Source organism: Carcharhinus amblyrhynchos, chromosome 8 (assembly GCF_965287045.1).
Source record: "Carcharhinus amblyrhynchos chromosome 8, sCarAmb.v2.hapA, whole genome shotgun sequence".
Taxonomy (NCBI): domain Eukaryota; kingdom Metazoa; phylum Chordata; class Chondrichthyes; order Carcharhiniformes; family Carcharhinidae; genus Carcharhinus; species Carcharhinus amblyrhynchos.
The window spans coordinates 13,784,358-13,807,324 of record NC_137331.1 but is presented as its reverse complement, the minus strand read 5'-3'; the positions used below and the strand labels follow the sequence as shown (position 1 = coordinate 13,807,324).

The window sequence follows — 22,967 nt, the reverse complement described above, 5'->3', positions numbered from 1 at the left end:
GGGGGGGGGTTCTTCTTCATGCAGAGAGTGGTGGGAGTGTGGAATGAGCTGCCGGATAAAGTGGTAAATGCGGGATCACTTTTAACATTTAAGGAAAACTTGGATGGGTTCATGGATGAGAGGGGTGTGGAGGGATATGGTCCAAGTGTAGGTCAGTGGGACTAGGCAAAAAATGGTTCGGCACAGGCAAGAAGGGCCAGAAGGCCTGTTTCTGAGCTGTGATTTTCTATGGTTCTATGCTTAAGCCAATTTACCTTCCAAAGCAAGACGGCGAGTAACAGGAAAATGAGGATTCCCACAAAAAGGCTGATGGCGATGATCCATCCCACAACGTAACCACGAGGCTCCATGTTGTGCAAGGCTTCAAACACCATCTTGAAAAAAGGAAAGCTGTGTTACACAATGGGATTCAGACTGGCAAAACATTAAGATAGCATCACACATGGTGCCAACAAATTCTCAAAATACTTCAATTTGACAGTGCTGCTGACAGAAGTACTTCTTACATGACAACCAGATGTAAAGTTTCCAAAACTGTCAATCACAAAACCAATGTGTGACCGCCTCAGATTTTCTAAGCAGCTCAAATCATCTCTCGTGTGTGTGTGTGTGTGTGTGTGTGTGTGTGTGTGTGTGTGTGTGTGTGAACCATGTCACATGATGGAGCTTATTGCTGAGTCAAATGGTTGCAGCTACAAGTCCTACTTGAGTACACAAATCAAGGCAAGAGTGTGTGCTGCACTGTTAGAGGTGTTGATTTTTGCATGAGATCTAAAACCAAGAGTGGATGTAAAAGATTCCGTGGAACTATGTGGAAGAAGAGCAGTGAAGTTATCCCATGCGCTGGCCAATATTTATCACTCAACCAATATTACATAAATAGATCAGGTTATTATCACGTTTACATGACCAGCAGTTGTTTATGCATCAAAAAGGTTGTGGACAAAACCCAGTCCTGCAAGTAAAGCAAACCAGCCTCTCATTCATTGATCCTGTCTACACTTCCTGCTGCCTCAGAAAAGCTGTCAACATAATCACACACCCTGGACGTTCTCTCTTCCACCTTCTTCCATCAGGAAAAAGATACAAAATTCTGAGGTCACATACCAGCCAACTCAAGAACAGCTTCTTCCCTGCTGCCATCAGACTTTTGGATGGACCGACCATTCATTAAGCTGATTTTTCTCTATACCGTTGCTTATGACTATAAAACCGGCGGAGGCAATGACCTAGTGGTGTTATTAGGTTACTAATGCAGAAACTGGGCTAATGTTCTGGGGACCCAGATTCGAATCCTTCCACATCAGATGGTGGAATTTAAATCCTACAAAAAATATCTGGAATTAAGAATCTACTGATGACCACTAAGCCATTGGCGATTGTTGAGAAAACCCATCTAGTTCACTAATATCTTTTAGGGAAGGAAATTTGCTGTCCTTACCTGGTCTGGCCTACATGTGACTCCAGCGCCACAGCAATGTGGTTAATTCTCAACTGACCTCTGAAATGTTCCAGCAAGCCACTCAGTTCAAGCAACTAGGGATGGGCAAATAAATGGTGGTCAGCCAGCGACACCCATGTCCCATGAATGAATAAAACAAAATATCCTGCACCCTCACTTTTCCTTCTTCTTTATATGCTCAATGAACGGTATACTTTGTATAGAGCACGTGAAGCATTACTTTTCACTGCATGTCAACACATGTGACAATAATAAATCCAATCAAATCAAATCAAGTAGGTCACTGGCTGTAAAGCTGATCTGGGTCAGCAAGTGGACATGAAAGGCATTTTATCAATGCAAGTCCTAATTTTTCCGTTTTAGTAATAAAAATCATAAATTCTCGAGTAAAGCAAATTATTGGGTTAATAAAAGGTTCAGCTACCTTACTGGTATACCTTTGATTACTATTTCTACCCTGGCTAGACCTCCTTTCATCCGACTGAAGTTGGCCCTTTCCCAATCATCTATTTCAGATGTAGGCTGCAATCGGACCAGCTGATAAAGAGAATGTCTGCAGGCAGCAATGGGGATTGCTCAATGCCGTGCAGAGCTGTTTAAGAGGCCCGCCTCAGTGTTGTGGAACTAATAATAAAAACACACAGGCCCTCCAGCCCTCACTCCTCACATCCCATCAGCCCAACACACTCTTCATGCCAGACCATGCATCTCCCACCACAACCCATGGCCCCTCATGTTCCCCATGCCAAGGTATGACCACAAACAATCTCTGTGGCCCTTCATGCCATGTTATGCCCTGAATACCTCTACCGCTCTTTATGTACTCCATGCCAAGGCATATCCCAACTATCAACACTTATGGTTCTACATATCCTCATGCCTAGCTATGGCACTTCTGTGTCCATTCATCCACTACGTATTACGTTCCTTATAGTGACAGCAGAATTTTTTCACTGGGCTCAGTTTTTATAACAGGCTAATGGATTTCTGATTTCTGAGACTCCTCCATCAAGAAATCCATGAGTCTGTTGAAATTCCTGAGCCCCAGAGGAAACATTGTTTGATTAACAGCTCTAGCTCTCTGATCTATTTAACTGTCAGAATGCTGGCACAGTGGTTAGCACTGCTGCCTCACAGCGCCAGGCCCAGGGTTCACCTTCAGCCATGGGAGAAACCCTGTATGAAGTTTGCACATACTGTCTGTGTCTGTGTGGGTTTCCTCCAGGTGCTCCAGTTTCCTTCAAAGATACACAGGTTAGGCAGGTTGATTGGCCCTGATAAACTACCCTTCACTTGTCCTGCAGACCTGATGGGCCAAATGCCTCCTTCTGCACTGCAGGGATTCTATGATCTATGCAGTCAATTTCACAATGTTTATTTACACAAGACAAAAAGATTTCAGGTGTTTTCAGTTTCTTCCATTGATATTACAAATTGTCTGAATGTTTGACACTTGGGCTGTAGTAAAAAGGAATTTTTTTTAGAAAAGTGAAAAGCTATCAATGAATAAATGTTTTTAAAGTATCTGTTTACACATCTTAATGACACTATAGGATTTACTAATTCCATACAGTGTCCAATGGTAAATGAGCATGGAAGTGCCATAGCTTAGCATAGGGACATGAAGGACTGGTCTGGAGGGCAGAATTGGAGGAGGGAAACCTTGGCATAGTAGGGCAAGAGGCCAAGAGGTATGATAGGGGAGCCTAAGTTGACATGGGGGCGTAAGGAGGACATTTTGAACCTACCTTTCAAAAGTTATCTTTGTGCAGTCTATGTTCATGAAGCTCAATTCTTTGCAAAACTGACCCAGCTCCATGAAGATCGCTGATGACTAGGAGGTGTATCTACCCACAATGAAAATGACCAGGTCAGGGCGAAGCATGTGGGCTTGCAACTCGAACCTGCCTGTAGCCTTAAAAGGCACTCCTGAAAATTGGAAATCTAGTGAATGGGATCGGGAACGCTGGAATCGGAACCGGCCTGCCATTTTTAAAGCGTTCCAACAAAAATCCAGCCCTTTGTATCCTTGAATAGTAAACACCCAGTCCTCACCATTTTGCAGCCACGTTCCTGCACTTGTCACTCACCAGCCTAACTTATCAGATATTCTGTGTTTACATACATACAATCCTGATCGTTCTTCTTAGTCTGCTTGACTCAGTATGATACCACTTCCTTGTCTCGTGCCATTCAACATTTCATCCTAAATGCATCTTATTCCTATTTCCTTCTTCTACATGCTATTATAGATTTTGCTTCTCCTCATGATTCTAGTTGCACAACTATTAAAAAAAGCATTCCAGAGATGGCGGTATCACTGACATTTATTACTGGATTTCCCGGATTGCTCTGGTTGGAAAGCTTGTTTGGCCACTTTACAGGGCAGTTAAGAGTCAATCATCAATGAAGGACTGGACTTACAAAAAGGATGGAAAATGTTGTTCCCTAAAGGAATTTCATGAACCAATTGGGCCCCTATATCAATGCCCTATATAAGTACAATTCTCTGAGCATCACCTTTCATTCTTTGGTGATGATCTTAAATGTATGATCTCTCATTGCCTTTCAGAATTTCAAATTTTAAACATCTCTATTTCTTCCCGACTCATGCTTTGCTGTGAAAGAGTCCCAATTTCTCCACTCTCCTCAGGACTAAATCTGGCATCACCTTGGTCACTCAATCTCTGGATAATCAACTTTCTAAATCGAGATGTAAAATAGCCAGAGGGGCATACAAATAACCACCACTATCTCAGAAGAAAAATCTATACGATTACTTTTCTTTATTTAATGTTGTTTAACAACATACTTCGATATTCCACTCTGCATGCTGTGTGAACGGATGTGTGCTGGTAACAGTTAACCTTTGACTTCTAATTTCTACAGAGGATTTAGGCAGCTTCTTGCACAAGCAAAGGTCACTGCTTACTTATTCCAGAGCTCTCAACACTGGGGTTCTGTTAGGAGTCAACAGTTATCACCAGCAAGCATGACACAGATTGTAATCTCATTTGAACATAAATCCTTAAACTTGCATGACTCAACACATTTGTATTTGTGAAGAGAGTGAGCAAACCAAGTTCACTCTCACACTTTCCTATTCCCATCCTGAGAACGCTGAACTTAACAACAGCAACTTTTATTATACAGCACTTCGAATGTCGTAAAAACATCCCAAGGCATTTCACAGGCACATTCTCGTACAGTCCCTGATACTGTGCCACGTATTGATATAAGGGCATGTGATCTAAAGCTTGGTCAAAGTGGTAGGTTATAAACAGCAACTTAAAGGGAGAGAATGATGCAGAGAGTCAGAAAGGTTTAGGGAGGGTATTTTAGAGATAAAAGAAAAAGCACAACCTCCAATGGTGGAGCAATGAGTATCAGGGACATGCAAGAAGTCAGAGCTGCAGGAATGCAGGGATCTTCCAAGGTTGTAGGGCTAGAGGGGACAACAAGAGGAAATTAAGCACAGAGTAAGAATTTTAAAAAGGGAATGGTGCTATAAGTAGCATGTTTTAAGTCCCTCAGATGCATTATTCAATGCCATAAAGAGACACATTGGTCTTCTGGGGTCTGTACCTGATTGTTAATTATTAAATTGACTTTCACTTTTGCTCAATTATAGTACACATACCTCTGAATAAGATGGTTGTGGGCTTATGCTCCACTCCAAAGCTATAAGCAAATAATCTAGGCTGACAGAGATTTGTTATCTTTTATGCAAAGAAATTAAATGGGAGTCTTGCATTTTCTCTTAATTAAATGTAAAAGACCGCATGGACACTCTTCAGAGAAGGTCAGAGGAGCTCTCCTAGTGTCCTGGGCAACATCTAACCCTCAACCCATTTAACTAAAATGGATTATCACGGCAATCGTCTCACGTTGTTATTGTGAGGTATTTCTAAGTGCACTGTCTGACACTTTTTCCTACATGAACAGACACTCCAAAAAACACTTATTCAAATGTGTTCCCAGGAGGTGGGTGACATTGGCTATGCTGCATTTATTGCCCATCACTAGTTGTCTTGAAAGGTTGGTGGTAAGCCCCCACCTTCACCGTGGTTGCTTTCATCGTGAATACCTTGTTGTATGACTGCAAATGTTATTTAGAATCAAGCCATTAAGTGTGGGACTAGAGTTATGTGTGGGTCAGACCTGAATGAGATTGGTTAACCAGTGGGTTTTCATAATGACCTGATAATTGTTTCTGGTGTTAACCTAAAAGTTACTATATTTATTGGAATCAATTTCACAACTTTCCAGAGTGTGGTGTTATATGCAACATCTCTGGGTTGCTAGTACTGTATAACCACTCTGTTGCTGTAACCCTACTTCATACTTCTGTAACACACTTGAAGATTTACAGTATGGCACAAATTAAGGACAATATTTGACGGTGCTCCGATGGGAAATTCTAGAATTCCCCAAGTAATATTTGTTGTTATACCATCACCACAGGATTTGTACTAGCTCAAACAGAAAGAGCCTCTGCCATTGCAGGGCAAAATGGAATGGGTAACAAGTGCCATCTTTGCCAGTGCCATTGAAAATAATACAATAAACTCTACTAAGGGATGCACAGCTAGGAATACCAGCAGGAAATTAAAACCACTTGGCTATCAATTTCCATGATGCACTCCCTGGAAGTACAGCTTTACACTGGAAATATCAGACTGTGTCACTGTCCCATCTCTCAAAAGTGATGTATGCAGAACACAAAGGCGGCACAGTAGCACAGTGGTTCGCACTGCTGCTTCACAGCTCCGGGGACCTGGGTTCAATTCCCGGCTCGGGTCACTGACTGTGTGGAGTTTGCACATTCTCCTCGGGTCTGCGTGGGTTTCCTCCGGGTGCTCCGGTTTCCTCCCACAGTCCAAAGATGTGCGGGTTAGGTTGATTGGCCATGCTAAAATTGCCTCTTAGTGTCCTGGGATGTGTAGGTTAGAGGGATTAGCAGGCAAATGTGTAGGGATAGGGGGATAGGGCCTGGGTGGGATTGTGGTTGGTGCAGACTCGATGGGCCGAAGGGCCCATTTCTGCACTGTAGGGTTCTATGTTCTAAAGACACAGACTTGATTCCTAGTCTGGGGTGTTGGGCAACTTGGGAGGTGGGGGACAGACGCAATTAGCCACAATAAACCTAAATGTCGGAGGAGGAAAGAATGTACTGTGGTGACAAGAATGTAGTAGAAAGTCTGACAACACCAGGTTTTAGTCCAACCTATTTATTTGATAATATAATATATTATCAAATAAATAGGTTGGACTAAAACCTGGTGTTGTCAGACTTTTTACTGTGTTTACGCCAGTCCAACGCCGGCACACCCACATCATGACAAGAATGTATGCAGAGGACAGCTGGAACTGAAGGTGCTCTCTCTGGTGTGACACTTACAATCCAGACTGGCATGAAAAATGGCAAATTGGACAAGGGACAGCAAAGATGATTGTACCTGCGGAATCTTAGGCCACTATGAGGCAATGACAAGGAAGCAGAGGGGGAAAAAAAAGGAAATAAAAACTATTGCCTTTACGAGTTAATTTGTGTTTGCCCTAAAGAGTCATCAGCATTGCACGGGCTGTGCTATAGGCCAGAATGTTTCTAAGATGGCTGAAGTCTTGCTGCCAGTCTTGAAAAAGAGGTAAAGAAGTGACCCCACAGTAGCAGAACACAGGGAGGCATCTTCCCAGCAATGGGCAATTAAGTAGCCAATGTTGGGGCAGCCCCCCCCCCCCCCCAGGATTGCCATCTCAATCGCCAGACTAAAGCTGTGACCATTACTGATGCTGCAGGTGCAAGAAGGGGTTACAGATGAAGTGGGCATGTGAGTTTGGGGATTTCAGGTCTAGAATCATAGAACCCCTACAGTGAAAAAGACGCCATTTGGCCCATCGAGTCTGCACCAACCACAATCCCACCCAGGCCCTATCCCCCTATCCCTACACATTTGCCTGCTAATCCCTCTAACCTACGCATCTCAGGACACTAAGGGGCAATTTTAGCATGGCCAATCAACCTAATCCACCCGTCTTTGGACTGTGAGAGGAAACCAGAGCACCCAGAGAAAACCCACGCAGGCACAGGGAGAATGTGCAAACTCCACACAGACAGTGACCCAAGCCGGGAATCAAATCCAGGTCCCTGGGGCTGTGAAGCCACAGTGCTAACCACTGTGTTACTGTGCCACCAAAGCAAGTAGGTCCTCATTACTGGGGCGTGGGTTGCCATGAGACACATGTTGCCGAGGGGGCAGCCACTGCCACCAGGGGAATTCTTCCCTGGGCTATGCAGTTCTTGAAAAGGAGGGCTACCACCTGGAGATTTCACCCAGTGATCTCCCCACAAGGTGGCAGGAGCATGATGGAATACTCTCCATTCACCAACAACACTGAAGAAGCTCAACACCATCCAGAACAAAGCAGCCCATTAGTTTGCCACCCTCCACCACCAACGTACAGTGGCAGCAAGCTGTACCACCTACAAAGAAACACTGCAGGAACTCACCAAAGTTCCTTGGACAGCACCTTCCAAATCCACTACTATCTCAAAGGACAAGGGCAGCAAGGAAATGGGAGTTCCACCAGCTGGAAGTTCCCCTCCATGCCATGTTACCATCTTGAATTGGAATTATTTAGCTGTCTGTTCACTATCACTGGGTCAGATTCCTAGAACTCCCTCCCTAACAGCACTGCGGGTGTCCCTACACCACACGGACTGCAGCAGTTCAAGAAGGCAGCTCAGCACCATGTTCTCACAGTCAATTAAGAATGGGAAATCAATGCTGGTCTAGCCAGCGAAGCCCACATCCCTTGAATAAAGAGAAAGAAATCCTCAGATGCAGTCAAAATGCCTGTGGGTGGAAAAAATGGCCCTTGATTGGCCTCTGAAGTGTTTGATTTGGATGCTAAACTGCCAAGCTTCCTGCCACTTGCAAAATGGCATGGTGACAAGAGAACACCAGGCATGCCCCCTGCTCCATTTTGGCAGCCCATCCAACACTGCTGATGGCTTGGTAAAATTCCAGTCATGGAACGTAATAGATGTGCCTTCACATCAATCATTCCAAACACACCAGAATCCACCTGAATAATCACACTTCCAAACTGAGATGGAGTGAAAATGGGACGATGGATTAACCTGGCCAACCGCAATATTAAGATATGAAAAGAAAGATTTGGATTTCTACAATGCCTTTCATAACCACCAAAATATTTTGCAGTCAATGAGGTACATTTGAAGTATAGTCACCATTGTAATTAAGGAAATGTGGCAGCCAGTTTGCACACAGCAAGCTCCCACAAACAGCAATGTAATAATGACCAGATTATCTGTTTTTCTGTGCTATTAATTTAAGTATAGGTGGTCCCTAAACCGCGCCATGAGATATTATATGTGGACACGAGCTAAACAGAACCTCAATTTAATGTCTGATCTGAAAGTCAGCTCCTTCAACTGTGCAGCATACCCTGAGTGCCGCAGTAAAATGTCAGGTGGGTTTACAGTTAAGTCCTGGAATGGGACGTGTACTCACAACCTTCTGCTTCTCAGGCAAGTGTGCTACTACCTGTGCCACAGCAGACCCTGAAGAATGACACCTTTCTGAGAAAGCAAGAACGTGATTTAGCCACATGCAACACCCCCTTCCTCCCACCCATCCACCCCAATGAATGCTGACCAGTATTACACCAGGTCTTAAAGGTCATTACATTTTAGCTGGATTAAAGCAAACTAAATGAATGGAGCAAACATAGAAAAGGGGACATAGTGCAAGATGCTCATATCAGGAATACACCACAACATCACAGTTTCAATTCTTTACCCTGATTCTACATCTACCTGGTTCTGTATCAGCCTTGCAACACCTGCCATTTGGAAAGAGATTTATGTGAGGCTTGTAAATAGGCACTAGTTTTGTGTGTTTATTATGTCTAATGCCCAAAAGTGGCTTTAAATTATGTTGAATATTTTGAATGTATAAAAAAAAACAGATTGAAGAGTCGGCTGATAGCTGGTGATGAAGAGGGATGTGCCTGGAAATACCCAGTCTTGCAGGGAGAGCAATGTACACACAGAGCTCAGGCAGAAACTGCAATCAGTGTAACAAGAACAACTGTGCTCAAACACGATCTGCAAAGAAAGTTTCAAGAAGAGACGATGCAGCTTGCTGTGATCACAACACCTGTACTGTGCTTTATAAGTACGTTAATACCTGTAACAAAAGCAGCTTAAGCCCTTTAGCCTGGAACACTGATCCAGCACATATGCTGATTCAGCTACATATAAAACATCAAAGAGATCAGTGTTTGCCAGCTTGGCTGCTGACAAACTTTGTTAGCTCAGCAAAAGCCACTAGAAAGAGATTACATAACCTATGAAAAAAAACAAAACTTTTAAATCAGGCCCACCTCAACTTAAATTAGCGTAGTAACGGGGTTGAGAAAATAATAAAAATGTTAAACCAAGAAAAGCACATTTACATCCATTGAAAGGGCCCCGATGTCAACGATGTGTTGGGGGGTGGCAAACTCATTCATTCAAAACATTGTTTCCCATTACCTGTTCCGCACCGAGCCCCATTTAAATAATATTGGCTCTGAAGCCTGCTCAGAGAGATTCAAACATTGAGCTGTGATAAAGATAGGGAAGTAGGAGGTGACAGGAAAGGGCTGTAGGAGTAGGGGCAGCGGTTTCCAAAGATAGGAGAAGGTCAATGTTTTGTGGAGGGGCTGACGATAGGTTTGGAAAGGGAAAAGGACATTACTTGAGGTTACAATATCAGCTAGCATGGGAGCCGAGAAATCAAGTTAGGTCGTCAGCTAGAAACACTGAGAATGGGACCAAGTAGAATGAAGATACGTCCATTAGATAAGTTGAGCCTGGGGAGGGCAGGACGGCAGGTAGGACAGAAATGAGACAAAGACCCAGGTTTAGGGTGAGGGTAAGGGGAGAAATTTGGGATTCCTGGCCAAGAGGAAATGGGGTTACAACAGATACAGCTGCTCAAACTTAGTAGTCCATTTCCCTACTTGCGAAACACACTGACTGAAATGTTTACGTGACCCCAGAGCAAGAAAGATAACAAATATTTTCACTCTTGGTGACACAGACGGCTTCTGAACTGTTAGCTTGGTTTACTGGTACTACTCCTCCCTGTGACACATAGGATTGGTGATAGAACAGGCTCCCTGGTCTCCTCTCCTGTGCCTTAGAATACCTTCCTTTCCACTACTATGACCCAAGATCAGCACACTGTTAATCTCTACTCAAGTAACTGTGACCAACAGCAAGCAAACCACTTGCTTTTACCATCGCCGTGCTGTGGTAAATGTCAGACATACAACCAAGCAGAACTAGAATCATAGATGATACTATACAGGAAGAGTCCATTCAGCCCATTGTATTTGTGCTAGTTGTTGGTAGAAGTTTCAGATTAATCCTATTCCTTTGCTCTTTCTCCACAGTCCTATCACATTTTTCCCCCTTGTACTGTAAACTGTGAAACAGGCACAGACAAATTGATAGAATGGGTAGATAGGTGATAGATGCAGTTCAATGCAGAGAAGTGTGAGGTGATGCATTTTTGTAGGAAGACATAGACAATGTAAAACAAAGGATAAGATTCTTAAGAGGGTGCAGGAACAGAGAGACCGAGGTGTATACGTGCACAGATTATTAAAGATGGCAGGACAGGTGGAGAGAGCAGTTAATAAGGCATCCTGTGTTTTATTAATAAAACCATAGAGTACAAGGGGAGTCTTTTGACATAGTGGGTAGCGTCCTTACCTCTGAATCAGAAGCTCCGGGTTTGAGCCCAACCCCAGGCAAGAAGGCTAAGAGGAGATTTAATAGGGATGTTGAAAATCATGAGGGGGCTGGACAGAGTACACAGGGACAGACTGTTCCTGTTTATAAAAGGATCAAGAACAAGAGGGCAGAGATTTAAAATTGTTTGCAAAAGATGCAAATGTAATGTGAGAACAAACTTTTTTACACATTGAAAAGGAGGGAATAACATTAAGTCACGATGCTCATTTTTAGAGCCAGTGCAGACATGATGGGTCAAATGGCCTCCTTTTCCATTTAACATTTCTGTGAAGTATTTATCCAATTCCCATTAGAAATGTAATATTGAATCAGATTTCACTGGGTAGACATTCCTGAACTTAACTTGCTGCATAAAATAATGGGTGGAATTTAATGCCCTCCCCATAGTGGGAATTGGGTCAGAAGGTGATTGGGAAGCCCCTGTTTATTAATGTCTCTTAACAGCCCTGCTAGGTGAGGCAGGTACCAGTGGGAAGCCTACAGAGTAAGCGCTGTTTGTTTGCGTGTGAGCTTCCCAGAGTCTCTCAATGGCTGATTAAGGGACTTGACAGTGGGAAGGGGTGGGGGTGTGGGGTTGGGGGGAAGTAGCCCACCTACCTTTTATTTCAACACCCTCCCCACACACCGCCTAGCCTGTGGCTTCCTCCCGTTTTCACTCTTGCTGATCCAGGGCATCTGGTGGTTGCACTGTCAGCAGCTAGCACTGCTCCTCTGGGATGTGATGGTAATGACGAGCTGCTGACCTCTGATTGACTGGCAGCTATTACATGGAGAGCGTGGGGTGAAGGATTTCTGCACCTGGGACCCAGCACTAGCCACTGCTGGCTGGCAGTGAATACAATGGACCCACCCCAAAGGAGGCAATGCTGACTCTCTGACCCAATGGTGAAACCCCCCTCACCTGGAATAAATTTCGCCCATTGTTCCTTCATGTGGCATGTGATTCTTTCGCCACTCACCCCTCTGTGAAACCTCCCCAAACCTCTCTGCTCTAAGCCAAACAATCCTAGCATCTCGAGTCTCTCCACTCAATTGAGGTCCTTCATCTCTGGCATCATTCTAGTAAAATTCTCCTGCACTCTTGACAAAGCCTTAACATCCTTCCTAAAACCTGGTGCAAAGAGTTAAACGTAATACCCCAGCTGAGATTTGTCAATTCTTTTATAAAGGGTTAGCATGATTTGTTTAGTTTTGAATCTGATGCCTCTATTAATGAAGTCATTTCATTAGGGATACTTCTGCAATGTTTCACTCCCACTATTTGACAGCACTTCCTGTAGTTCGGCTTCTGACCTGTGCTCCCTCTTAGTGTGGCGCCAAGTTATGGGATTGCTGTATCATTCCTGTGAAATAATTCTCAAAGGTCTTTAGTTGTGTTGAGCAATTGCAGTAAGGGTTTGCTTTAAAGTCTGCAACTAGCAGCTAAGGGCCACTGAAGCATCTGGAGTCAGTTCTGAGCTCGTTTTCATACTGTATATGCGGTTTGGAAATCCTGCAAATATTTTTCATAGTTGCACATATCTGTGGTTGAAGTTATTTTGCGGTGGGGATCTGGCTCCTTTTCTGCTATTCCCTCAGTTCCCACAACACGAGCACATTCCCACCCTCTCCTTTCTTGCTCCTATCATCTCCTGATTGCTGCCAGTTACAAGAGATTTGACTCTCTGCATATCTGATTTTTTTTTAAAAGGGTGATTCGACTGAAAAGTCAGATATTTATTAACTCTCCCTGAGCAAAAGGGACCAGACATAATTTTAATCATGATAATCACTTGTGCAAATGGTGACTTAACAAGGTGTCAATTCACTGCTATGGGTAAACAAATGCAACAAAACTATCTCCCAAGATACTCATTTCTACAGAGTTCCTTTTAATCCAGTGGTTCAACGTTAACAGGTAACAGAATACTTAGAGAAAGTCTCTGAGAGTGCCTATGTAAAAATACAATCTGTATTACTTGCCATATATGCATGCACTAGATCATGACTTTATTGCGGCTGTTGTGAAGTGTTGTGATATTAATATGTGAATTCTTAATGCTTTACATCTCATTACGCAAACATTTATTCACCAGTAAGCTTGAATTCACACAGAACTTTTAACGTTTTTTAACGTTCTTAACCAAAGGAGACATTAGGCCAGGTGATCAAATGCTTGGTCAAAAGGATAGGTTTAAAGCATTGGCTTAAAGGAGAGATGTGGGGAGAGAGTCTAAGACAGCTGAGGTCAGAGCCCCCAGCAGTGCGGCAAAGGAAAGGAGGGTGCACAAATCCCAAAGTTAGAGCAGTGCAGGGGTCTCAGCGGTTTGTCAGGCTGGAAAAGTTCACAGAGATATGGAGGGGCCAAGTCATGGAGAGATTTAAACATTAGGATGTCAATTTTAAAACTGAGGCATTGGTGACTGGGAGCCAAATTAAGTTAACCAACACATGGATGAGAGGAAAATGGGGGCATGATGCAAAACAGGGTCCACCGTATCTCTGAGCACTGGAACAGCAAATCAGCGCCGTTGATTTTATCATTGTGTGTCGAGAATAAGAATTCAGCATCCACTCCATCAATAGGCACATACACAGTCATTATTGTGCACCAGCTGTCCATTGAACTCTCACCAACTACCTCGCTTTCCTGCTCACTATCTCCCTCATCGCTTCACTTGCCACCCTGTTCTAACAGTCAATATGAAAGAGCGGCACGGTGGTACAATGGTTAACACTGCTGCCTCACAGCACCAGGGACCCAGGTTTGATTCCAGCCTTGGGTCACTGTCTGTGCGGAGCTTGCACGTTCTCTCCGTGCCTGCGTGGGTTTCCTCCAGGTATTCCAGTTTCCTCTCACAGTCCAAAGATGTGCAGGTTAGGTGAACTAGCCATGCTAATTTGCTCTCTGGTATCTCAAGATGTGTAGGTTAGGTGGATGAGTGGGGTAAATATATAGGGTTAAAGAATAGAGCAGAGGGCTTGGCCTGGGTAAGATGTTCTGTCAGATAGTCGGTGCAGACTCATTGAGTTGAATGGCCTCTTCCTGCACTGGAGGAATTCTAAAATATTCGATGAAAACCACCCTTTGACCACAATCTCTTGTTTACTGCCACTGAGACAATTTTGGATCCAACTTGCCAATTTTCCTGGGACCCCATGAGCTCTTATTTTTCTGACCAGTCTGCTCTGTAAGACCTCAGCAACAGTCTTGCAAAATCAACACAGACTATATCAATTGCACTATCTGCACTATCAAAAGATTCAATTAAGTTAGTCAAACATGGTTTCCTCTTAACAAATCCATTCTGACGATACCTGATTAATCATTGTCTCTCTGAATGTTTCTCAGAATTTTTTTAATGATTTGCTCACTGCCCAAGATCAGGCAGAGTAGCCAGTATTAACTCTAATTCTTCCCCCTTCTTAAGCAATGCTGCAAGGTTAGCAGTCATCCAGTCCTCCGGCACTACGCAGAAGATTAGAAAATGACAGCCACCCCTTTGTAGCCTGGGATGCATTTCTTCCAGGCCTGGCAATTTATTCGTAGAAATCCAAACAATCCCTACAGTGAAGAAGGTGGCCATTCGGCCCTATCTCAAGTCTGTACCTGTCACAAGCCCACACAGACCCTATTCCTGTAACCCCACACATTTACTCTGCTAATCCACCTGACACTAGGCTCAATTTAGCATGCCCAATCAACCTAACCCATACATCTTAGGACAATGGGAGGAAACCCACACAGATACGGGGAGAATGTGCAAATTCCACACAGACAGTGACCCGAGGCCAGAATTTCCCAAGTGCTGTGAGGCAGCAGTACTAATCACTGTGCCATCCCAAATCTACTTTCAAGGATGTAAAGCACCGTAATATATCCTCCCTCGCTATGTTTAACCCGTTGTTAGGAAGATGTGCTATGTAGAATATTAATTTGTAATGTCTTCAGCTGCATATGTTGAATTTTTTGAAAATACTTTTCTGCTTAATACATTGGTTTACAGCAGAAACATATGTTGCGTTTATGAAGGTCACGAACCACTTTATAGAGACACAGGGAGGCATTTTCCAGCCACATTCACCCCGAAACTGGAAAATCCCACTATAGGTCAACGGGACTTTCCACAGTCCGCCCCTCGTCTGCTATGATTCCCATGGCGGGAGGCATGGGAAAATTCAGCCCAAAGAGTCTATGGAACTCTCAATGGGTAGGATCTTACTGCCTCACTTGTCCCAAAACCATAAACCCCGCCCAAAGTCAACAGAACTTCCCATTGTCCACCCCATGCCCACTCCGATTCCCATGGCGGGCAGGGCGGTGAAATTTCAACCACTAGCTCAGATAACCCTAGATTGAAACAAGAGTGATCATGTGACCCAGCTCCTGAGTATACCATATGGATTTTTCAATTAACAGTCAGAGACTGTCACAGGACAATAGAGACCTTACCCTCCCTTTCTCCAACACAACACCACAGTCTTCAAGGGAAAGAGAATCAACCAGCCACAGCTGCAGAGTGACTGCTTCAATGTGAAAGCAAAATACCAGGAGGAAAATAGCTATGAACAAGGCTTTGGAAAATCATGAGCAATTGTCTAACTTCAGCTTTTTAATTTGGCCAAGCTGTAACATCTGATATTCTGTGAAGTTTTATTTCTTTTGCGCAAACCTGGGGAAGTTGTGTGGGTGTGTTTTTTTGCATCAGTGGCAAGTTGAACATATCTATACATTTTAAATCTTTTAATAAGTTCTCTATATTTAACCAAGTGAGTTTTAGTAATAAAACAAACTCCTCACTTGTTAACTCAAGGAAATATGGCTGGCTTAACGCTTACACTGACGTATAGTTAAGTAGGACAGTGTAAGAGTGAATTGGAAATATCACATTTTTAAAAAGAATTCAATTCACATTAACCCAGGAGTGGGACAAAAAGAGGGGTCAGCTCACTCCTCCTAAACCGGTTATAATACCATTCAATATTTTATATTCTTCCTAAAAACAATATCTGTCCCATCCCCTCTTTTGTGAAAACAGATACAAACTATTCCTTAATAACATAATTCGCCTCCACACATAGTTTATTTCATTGACCTCTAATTATTCAACTCTTTCTTCAGTTATGCCCTTGCTCTGTTCAGGAAGTATCTTTGTGCTTTTAATTGTCAATATTATTGCATACCCTCTTTTTGTTCTCCTAATTTTCTTTTAATTTCACCCCTGCACTTTCTATTCTCCTCTAGGCTTTGTATAGTATTGATCCCTTGGCATGCGACATAAGCTTCACTTTCTTTGCTTTATTCTACTCTGTACAGTCTTGAGATGGAGTTGGAGGGCAGCAAGATTTGGGACATTTTCATTCTAAACTTCCTTTCGCTCGTCCTTGTGTCTCCCATTTTTCTGACATTACCTTCAAGTAACCTTATCCGATCTACTTTTGCCAAATCACAAGTCAGCTTATTATAACTGACCTTTTCCCAATTGAAAACTTCTCCTCTTGCTCTACCTCTTTTCCATATAACCACTCTAAATCTAATTGAATTATGATCTACAGCTAAAATGCTCTCCCACTCAAGTACTTCCACCTGTCCAGATACATTCCTTTACATCCAATCCAGAAAAAAGTCCAGATTTCAGCCTTAGAAACACCAATCATTTTCAGCCTCACTGCTAATTCAAAGCACACTTACGGCTTTTTTTTTTATTTCTATATTGCTAACTTAAGTTTAGCCCAAATAACACCAGTAATGTGAAGCAATACTCACTGTTGCATCTTCAGGAAGTCCACCTGGCACCTCCACAATCCTCATCTCTGATGTTACTGTGCCTTTTGCCCTTGTAACAAACTGGATAACTGAAGCACTATCCTGCAGAGCACAAAGAGAAGTGAATGGTGACAAGTTGCTACCCTCACCATTGGTGTACATATTAGCACCAGGCTGTTCCAGATAATTTAGCAGCCCATGCAAGAGGCAAATTATCTGAATCTGTTCCAATAATGCTAATTATAGATGGATAAAGTCAATGATCCAGCTAACGTGTGTTGGTCCCTTATTAATCAGAAAGATGCTGTGTATTTTCCACACGGGAACAGGATTGGACTATGCATAAGAAATAGGAGCAGGAGTAGGCCAACTAGCCCTTCGAGCCTGCCCCGCCATTCAATAAGATCATGGCTGATCTGTCGTGGCTCAGTTCCACATTCCCGCCCTCTCCCCATAACCCTTAATCCCCTCTCTTATCAAAAACCCATCAACCCTCGTCTTAAAAATATTTAGCGAGGTAGCCTCCACCACTTCAACAGGCAGAGAATTCCAGAGATTCACCACCCTTCGAGTGAAGAAGTTCCTCCTCAACTCCGTTCTAAACCGCCCTCTCTTTATCTTGAGGCTGTGCCCCCTAGTCCTACTATCCTTTCTGAGCGGGAAGAGTCTCTCCACCTCTATCCTATCCATCCCATTCATCATCTTATACGTCTCAATGAGATCTCCCCTCATTCTTCTAAACTCTAACGAGTACAAGCCTAATTTATTCAGCCTCTCCTCATAGCTCAACCCCCTCAACTCTGGCATCATCCTAGTAAACCTCCTCTGCACTCCCTCCAAGGCCAAAATATCCTTGCATAAGTACGGCGCCCAAAACTGCACACAGTACTCCAGCTGCAGCCTCACCAATGCCCTATACAACCGCAGCAAGACCTCCCTACTTTTATATTCAAACCCCCTCGCGATGAAGGCCAGCATCCCATTCGCCTTCCTGACCACCTGCTGCGCCTGCAAGCTGGGTTTTTGCGACTCATGCACAAGGACCCCGAGGTCCCTCTGCACCGTCGCCTGCTGCAGTTTTTCTCCACGCAAGTAATAATCCTTCCTGCCATTATTCCTACCAAAGTGGACCACCTCGCACTTGCCAACATTAAATTCCATTTGCCATTTCCTGGCCCATTCGCCCAGCCTATCTAGATCCTTCTGTAGACTCTCCACACCCTCCGCACAATTTGCCTTTCCACCAATCTTGGTGTCATCAGCAAGATTGGTGGAATTAGTGGAATTATGCATTATTGGTGGAATTATGCATTAGTACTCTATCCTTGTGCTTCAAGGCTGAAGTTTGAATCCAGTCCAGTTCAATTAGATGAAAATCTTCAAAAAAAAGCCCAAAGTAATATGGATTTTGACATGCTTTACATTAAATTGTTCCATAATGTGACCCAAGATCAGTCTAATTACAAATAGACAGCAACAACAATGTGGGGTGGAAAGTGGAAATGTTAAAGTGATATATTGGGATGCATGTCTGAGGACTTGTTGGGGGTGGGGGGGGGGGTGCAGGGGGATGATGTTAAGCCATATTATTGGGGCAGAACAGGGGGGCACCTTCCTCAGCACAAAGCTCATGTTGTAATTAAATGAGGTGGCACTCAATAGTGGTGTTTAGTACTGAAATGAAAATGTGTTGTATTCAGGGCAGGACTATTCACTTTTAATAGACGTAAGATAAAGTACAGTTCCAAAAAGGAGTTTACGATCTCCCATTCCACATATGTGGAAAGATCAGCAGGTTTGGCTTGTTCTCACCTTTTTCAATATTTCAGTATTGAGCAGCAAGCGTACATCAATGTTCCTGGTTTCTTCCTTCGCAATGGAGCTTAGTTTACAGTTGATGATTGAACAGGGTCGTCCAGGCCGATCACAATCCTAAATGAATCAGCAAACCAAATAAAAGTAAACTTAATATTATTCAGTTAAATTATTGTTTTAACTAATTACCTGATACGTCATTGCCCAGAAATTGTGTAGAAGCCTTGTTCACATGCTTGAAAAGTTACGACTAGAAAACTGAAAGATATGCAAATCATGGACATCACCCTTCACATCTAATTCTCCATCTATGCTATAGGACACACTGTGGAATACGGCAACTTCTGTGCTGAGATGCAATAAAATCAACAACTGCAAGCGGGCAACAGCATTCCAGCCTTATATTTCACACATGTTACACATAGTGGCTGTGGTTAGCACAGCTGCCTCACAGCACCAGGGCTCCAGGTTCAATTCCCAGCTTGGGTCACTGGCTGTGCGGAGCACGCATGTTCTCCCTGTGTCTGTGTGGGGTTTCCTCCGGGTGCTTTGGTTTCTTCCCACAATCTGAAAGACGTGCTGGTTAGGTGCACTGACCCAAATGGGTGTTGGAAGGTGGCGAACAAGCGGAATTTCACAGTAACTTCATTGCAGTGTTAATGTAAGTCTTACTTGTGACTAATAAAATAAACTTTATACATAAGCACTTGGCTTGAACCTTTTGAAAATTAAATTTAAGAAATCATACCCATAATTTAAGTAACAACGCAGCTATAAAATTCAATTCTAGCATAATACATACAAGATGCAAGATTTTGCAATAAAATGGAAAGTCAGATAATAAGCTGCAAACCTACATTTCTCGGGATGTGATCTGCTGGGAGCAACAACCCTTGAAACCACCTCTGTAATGTTATAAAACTCTCTATCGTGGAGATAAAAATCATGATAAATTATTGGTTATAGTAATGCGTACATTTCTGAGCACCACACTTTAGAATGGATGTCAAGGCCTTGGGGAAACTGCACAGAATATTTATTACAGGGATACCAGGGATGAGGAATTTCAGTTCCTTGAAAGACCTAAAGGATTTGGGGTTTTTCTCTTTAGAGCAAGGATGCTTCAGGGACAATTTGATACAGACATTTAAAGTTGTGAGGAATTTTGCTAAGAGTAGATGGGGACAGATATTTCATGAGAGGAGGTCAAGAACTTGTACTTGGAGGCAGACAGCGAATCTTCACCAAATTGGTTCCTTGGATGTGGGGTTGTCATATGATGAGATGCAAAGTAAGTTAGACCTACATGGGCAGCACGGTAGCACAGTGGTTAGCACTGCTGCTTCACAGCTCTAGGGACCTGGCTTCAATTCCCGACTCGGGTCACTGCCTGTGTGGAGTTTGCACATTCTCCTCATGCCTGCATGGGTTTCCTCTGGGCACTCCGGTTTCCTCCCACAGTCCAAAGATATGCAGGTTAGGTTGATTGGCCACACTAAGAAATTGTCCCTTAGTGTCCAGGGGTGCGTAGGTTAGAGCGATTGGTGGGTATAATGTGTAGGGATATGGGGGTAGGGCCTGGGTGGGATTGTGTTCGGTGCAGACTTGATGGGCCGAATGGCTTCTTTCTGCACTGTAGGGCTCTATGATTTTCTGGAGTTTAAAAGAGGTGATCTAGTTGAAAGATACAGGATTTTGACAGGCTAGACATTAAGATGTTGTTTCCCCTGGCTGGGGAATCCAGAACACAGAGGCACTGGCTTCGGACAAGAGGGTGATCATTTTGGACTGAGGTCAGGAGAAATTTCTTCAGTCAGTGTTGTGAATCTTCTGAATTCTCTCACAGAGGGTTGTGAATCTTACATTATTGAATGCGACAGATTTTTGATGTCTCAGGGACTCAAAGGGTATGGGGAGTGGATGGAAGGTGGAGTTGAAGCTGAAGATCAGCAGTGAACATTTTGAATGGTGGAGCAGGGTCAGACAGCCATATGTTCTTCTTTATTATGCAGCAGAGAATGTAAATTCTAAATAACTGCCAAAATAGCCATGAGGGAGATGATTCCATACATCTTTTATTCAGCAAGATGTCATCACCTGAAATGTATTGTCTGATAGGGTACTTGAAGCAGATGCAACAGGAAGGAAACTGAATCACGACTCAAAAAGGACAATGGGACGAAGCAGATGACTAGATTTAATTAGAAACCATAGAAAGCATCGAAAATTACAGCTCAGAAACAGGCCTTTTGGCCCTTCTTGTCTGCGCCGAACCATTTTTTGCCCAGTCCCACTGACCTGCACTTGGACCATATCCCTCCACACCCCTCTCATCCATGAATCCGTCCAAGATTTTCTTAAATGTTAAAAGTGACACCGCATTTACCACTTTATCTGGCAGCTCATTCCACACTTCCACCACTCTCTGTGTGAAGAAGCCCCCCCTAATATTCCCTTTAAACTTTTCTCCTTTCACTCTTAACCCATGCCCTCTGGTTTTTTTCTCCCCTAGCCTCAGTGGAAACAACCTGCTTGCATTCACTCTATCTATACCCATCAAAATCTTATATACCTCTATCAAATCTCCCCTCATTCTTCTACGCTCCAGGGAATAAAGTCCGAACCTATTCAATCTCTCTGTAACTCAGCTTCTCAAGTCCCAGCAACATCCTTGTGAACCTTCTCTGTACTCTTTCAACTTTATTTACAACTTCCTGCAACAAGGTGACCAAAACTGTACACAATACTCTAAATTCAGCCTTATATAACCTTACCATAACACTCCAACTTTTATACTCGATACTCCGATTTATGAAGGCCAGTGTACCAAAAGCACTCTTTACGACCCTGTCCACCTGTGACTTCACTCTTTGGGGATTCTGTACCTGTATTCCCAGATCCCTCTGTTCAACCGCACTCTTCAGAGTCCTACCATTTAGCCTGTACGTTCTACAAAACAAACAAAAAAAAGAACAACACAGCACGGGAAACAGGCCCTTCGGCCCAACGAGCCCGCGCCGCCGTCCCACTGTCTCAGTGTCCTATTCATGATTTTAGTCCTTCCAAAGTGCAATACCTCACACTTGTCTGCGTTTAATTCCATTTGCCATTTTTCAGCCCATTTTTCTAGTTGGTCCAAATCCCTCTGCAAGCTTTGAAAACCTTCCTGACTGTCCACTACACCTCCAATCTTTGTATCATCAGCAAATTTGCTGATCCAATTTACCACATTATCATCCAGATCATTGATGTAGACGACAAACAACAATGCACTGAACACCGATCCCTGTGGCACACCACTAGTCACAGGCCTCCACTCAGAGAAGTAATCCTCCACAACCCCAACAGTGGCACAGGTAAAGAATGTAAATTCCCATCGACTTTGGCAGACGTGTATCTTCCATCACAGTTCATGTCACATTGCACATGCCCTACTTTAAGCCCGAACACCTCATCTATTTGAATAATTCATGCAGAAACTTCCCTTCTTAATTTATTATTTACCATGTGGTCCAAACTCCTATAATGTCACTTTGATTGACAAATTGATGCATTCTACCTCATTCCCTTAACCAGCAAAACCATGTTACATACTAGTAATTAATGCTGAAAGATCAAACTCACCAAAACTTTCCTTCCAGACTTGGTGAAGAAAGCGAAGATTGTGTGGAAAATGTTCTCCTTATCCTGAGGTATGAAACAGGGTTCCAGGTTTCTGTGGTAGGTGCAGTTACCTCCCTCATGGCCAACCTAACAAAGAACAGAAACAGGATTAGTGAGCATTAGAATACATTCAAGCACAAATTGACTCAAGGAAGAGTTATTAAATGGCTGCATGATCCAGCATGTTTCTACATTGTACTGTGATGACACCCAGTTTTGTCTCATTATTGCCTCCCTCGTTGCTTCCACTGTCTATAAGTTGTTTCACTGCTTGTCCAACATCAAAAACTGGGTGAGCAGAACTTCTTTCCAAGTAAGTATTGGAAATACTAAATCCATTGTTTTTGGTTCTCGCCGTTCCATTGTCAGAAAATCCATAGGGCTGTCTAACAATTAATGAGGCTAACCCAAGACTTCCTTGGTGTCACATATGACCAAAAGATCAGTCT

General features: G+C 43.3%; 1 protein-coding gene across 2 annotated transcripts in view; it reads right to left on the bottom strand.

Moving 5' to 3' along the window:
* Positions 1-22,967, bottom strand: part of itga9 (integrin, alpha 9) — a 424,393-nt gene that overhangs the window by 23,473 nt on the left and 377,953 nt on the right. For both annotated transcript variants that reach the window (XM_080193712.1, XM_080193713.1), the window contains 4 exons: positions 22,480-22,605; positions 18,853-18,972; positions 17,041-17,142; positions 255-374 (listed from right to left, as the gene is read on the bottom strand). In XM_080193712.1, coding sequence (XP_080049838.1) covers positions 255-374; positions 17,041-17,142; positions 18,853-18,972; positions 22,480-22,605 — 468 coding nt within the window. The remainder of the gene's footprint in view (positions 1-254; positions 375-17,040; positions 17,143-18,852; positions 18,973-22,479; positions 22,606-22,967) is intronic.